Raw genomic sequence first — 2500 nt, forward strand, 5'->3', positions numbered from 1 at the left:
TGTCGCTAAACGCAAGCATTCATCAGTGTATTTAAATTAGCTAAGGGACCGTTCGTTATTTATAAAACGGGGCCACCGGAGGAAAATAGGGAGGGTCATGTCTTTTTATTCTTTGTTGAGGGAGGGTCACCTAACTTTTTTGTCTAGGAGGGGGGTCACCCATCTTTTTGTATTAATGAAACAGCAAAAATCATAAGTGGCTTGTTTGATTGTTGATTTCTGTCGCCATATAACGTTCTCTTCGTTCCATAGCTCTGTCAACATTGAACAATGAAAATAAAGGAGATTTCCGGGTTTCTCCATAAAATACGGAAAATGTCAACATCCGTCACCACGTTGGAAGGGTTAGAGCAACAAAGTAGCCACTTTATTCCGCCCTAACAGCCTATATCCATTTGGTCAACTTTATCCAGCCCTAAAAAGCTAAATTTAACTTTGGTTTACTTAGTTTACCGTGTAGCCTAACTTTAAACAGTGTCCATGCTTAACATAAAGCACACTTGTGCTTCATTCATCCACACATCCAGCTCCTAACGTTTTGACAAGCATTTCTACCAATTGACCTTGTTCCTGCCCATCTCTGGCTTTGCTGTCTCCATCCTTTCTGTTTTGTTGTTTTGCAAAAAATATATAGTAGGCCCTATTTATTGGTAACCAGCAAAAGTGCAATTTGTTAATTGCTGTCATTCTCTCTCCCTGCCAACAAAATGTGTTTCGTCAAGTAGCAGTCGTAATTCTGCTTCATACAGTTGAACAAATACATTGGTCATATAAATAGCCAGTTTATGGTCTACAGTGTAGAGTTGGTAAGTTATGGTAGGCCAACTTGGAGTGAATATACAGGAGATTTCTTTTTGCTCTTAGCCTGGCAGGTGCGCACATAGACATAGCCCTATGGCCGAACACTGCAAAGCCAATGAATCGATGCTCTCTCCACCAACCAAGATTAACTTAAATAGGCCTACTGTAGGTTAACATCACTCTGAGTTGTTAGCATTCAAGCAAGCAAAGCGATGATTTGAATACATCTGTTTCTCTGGAAGGGCAAGGGGTAACAACAGGACAACACAGAAACAGGCCAGAATGCAGGACTAATGTTATGAGAGTATTACAGTAATATGGGATATTCTACGGGGAAAATATTAAAACGGCAAGACAGCGGGGAAAAGTTAAAATGATGGGCTAAACCGGAAAAAATTGGCATGTTAGGTATTTTTCGGTCACTGTGATTATTTGTGAAATTGTGCAAACGGCCTTTTCAAGTCATTTGAGAAAAAGAAGGAGTGTAGTCAAGCTCCCAAATTGGCCTTTCGTCTGAGAAATTGAGTTTTGAACAATGTTCAGCTTCCAGCTTTACAATGACTGAGGAGCCTAGAGACGAGTCCATAGCAACAAGTTCATGTGTTGAATTTGTTATTACCCAGTGTGCTTTGTTGAATGGTCTCAATGTTTTATTTCATTTTAATGTGAATACTTACTAGAGGAGTAACTTATTTCAAGTAGGTATGCAGTTGCAGGAAGTGTGCATTTAGATTCCATGCTTATTGTGTTTCCACAACAATGTTAGTGAGTAAATCTACTATCTTGGTGAAGTGTGTAAGATCAAAAGCAGAGGGTGAGTTTAGAAAGATTGCTTAAGTCGATGTCTTTTCATAGCGGCTTTATAACGTGGTAGGAAGATATCGACAATTGGCGAGGAGGGTCATGTCTTTTAAAAAAGACTGCTGGAGGGTCGATTGAACATTTTCTTGCCCAGGCTGGGGAGGGTCATGCAACTTTTGATTGAAGCACTCAAAATCCCTCCGGTGACCCGTTTATAAATAACAGCGGTCCCTAGTAGAGTCGAAGAGCTGTAGTTGCTAAACAGTGTTGTAACTTAAATCTGCGTGTACAAAACGCTTGGAGCTCCAGTGGAATTTTGATTTCTAGCCGTTTATGTGCCCGGCGGAATAGGCATCAGCACCAACCTCTGATCAAAGGTAAACAAAATCTGACTCAGTGTCCGTCATGTTTGAAAGTTTGTAGTGCTGCGAGGAGAGCGTGCACAGAAGCAGTTGAGCAGAGCTGCGGCTATCTGAATGGTCTGAACACAGAAGAGCAAGTGGCTTTGATAAAATGGCCCATTATTTGACATAATACCGGTATTACGATATTGTCTCAACTACATATCGTTTTCAAAATATATCGGTGCATTAGTTAAAGTAATACCGATATATCGCCCAGCCCTATGTGTGTGTGTGTGTGTGTGTGTGTGTGGGCTGCTCTCACGTTGAGGTTAGGCGCATCTTGTCGTGGATGTCGCTCTCGGAGAAGTGCTCCACGTTGGTCAGCTGCAGGTCCATCTCTGTGAGCCACACCAGGATGCTCTCCTTGGCGTCCCCCTCAAACTCCTCCCTCTGAGATGTGAAGTACTGGAGGGAGGAGAGGGAGAAAGAGATGAGGAGAGGAGGAGGAGGGAGGAGAGGGGGGAGGACGGGAGGGAGAGGGGGAGATGGGGAGA

The 2500-nt window shown here is 42.6% G+C and overlaps 1 protein-coding gene across 1 annotated transcript in view; it reads right to left on the reverse strand.

Moving 5' to 3' along the window:
• LOC125300150 (nesprin-2-like) overlaps positions 1 to 2500 on the reverse strand; it is a 196189-nt gene that overhangs the window by 23517 nt on the left and 170172 nt on the right. The window contains 1 exon segment of the mRNA XM_048251794.1: positions 2281 to 2411. Within this exon segment, the coding sequence (XP_048107751.1) occupies positions 2281 to 2411 (131 nt within the window).

This window comes from Alosa alosa, chromosome 1 (genome assembly GCF_017589495.1).
Source record: "Alosa alosa isolate M-15738 ecotype Scorff River chromosome 1, AALO_Geno_1.1, whole genome shotgun sequence".
Lineage (NCBI taxonomy): Eukaryota > Metazoa > Chordata > Actinopteri > Clupeiformes > Clupeidae > Alosa > Alosa alosa.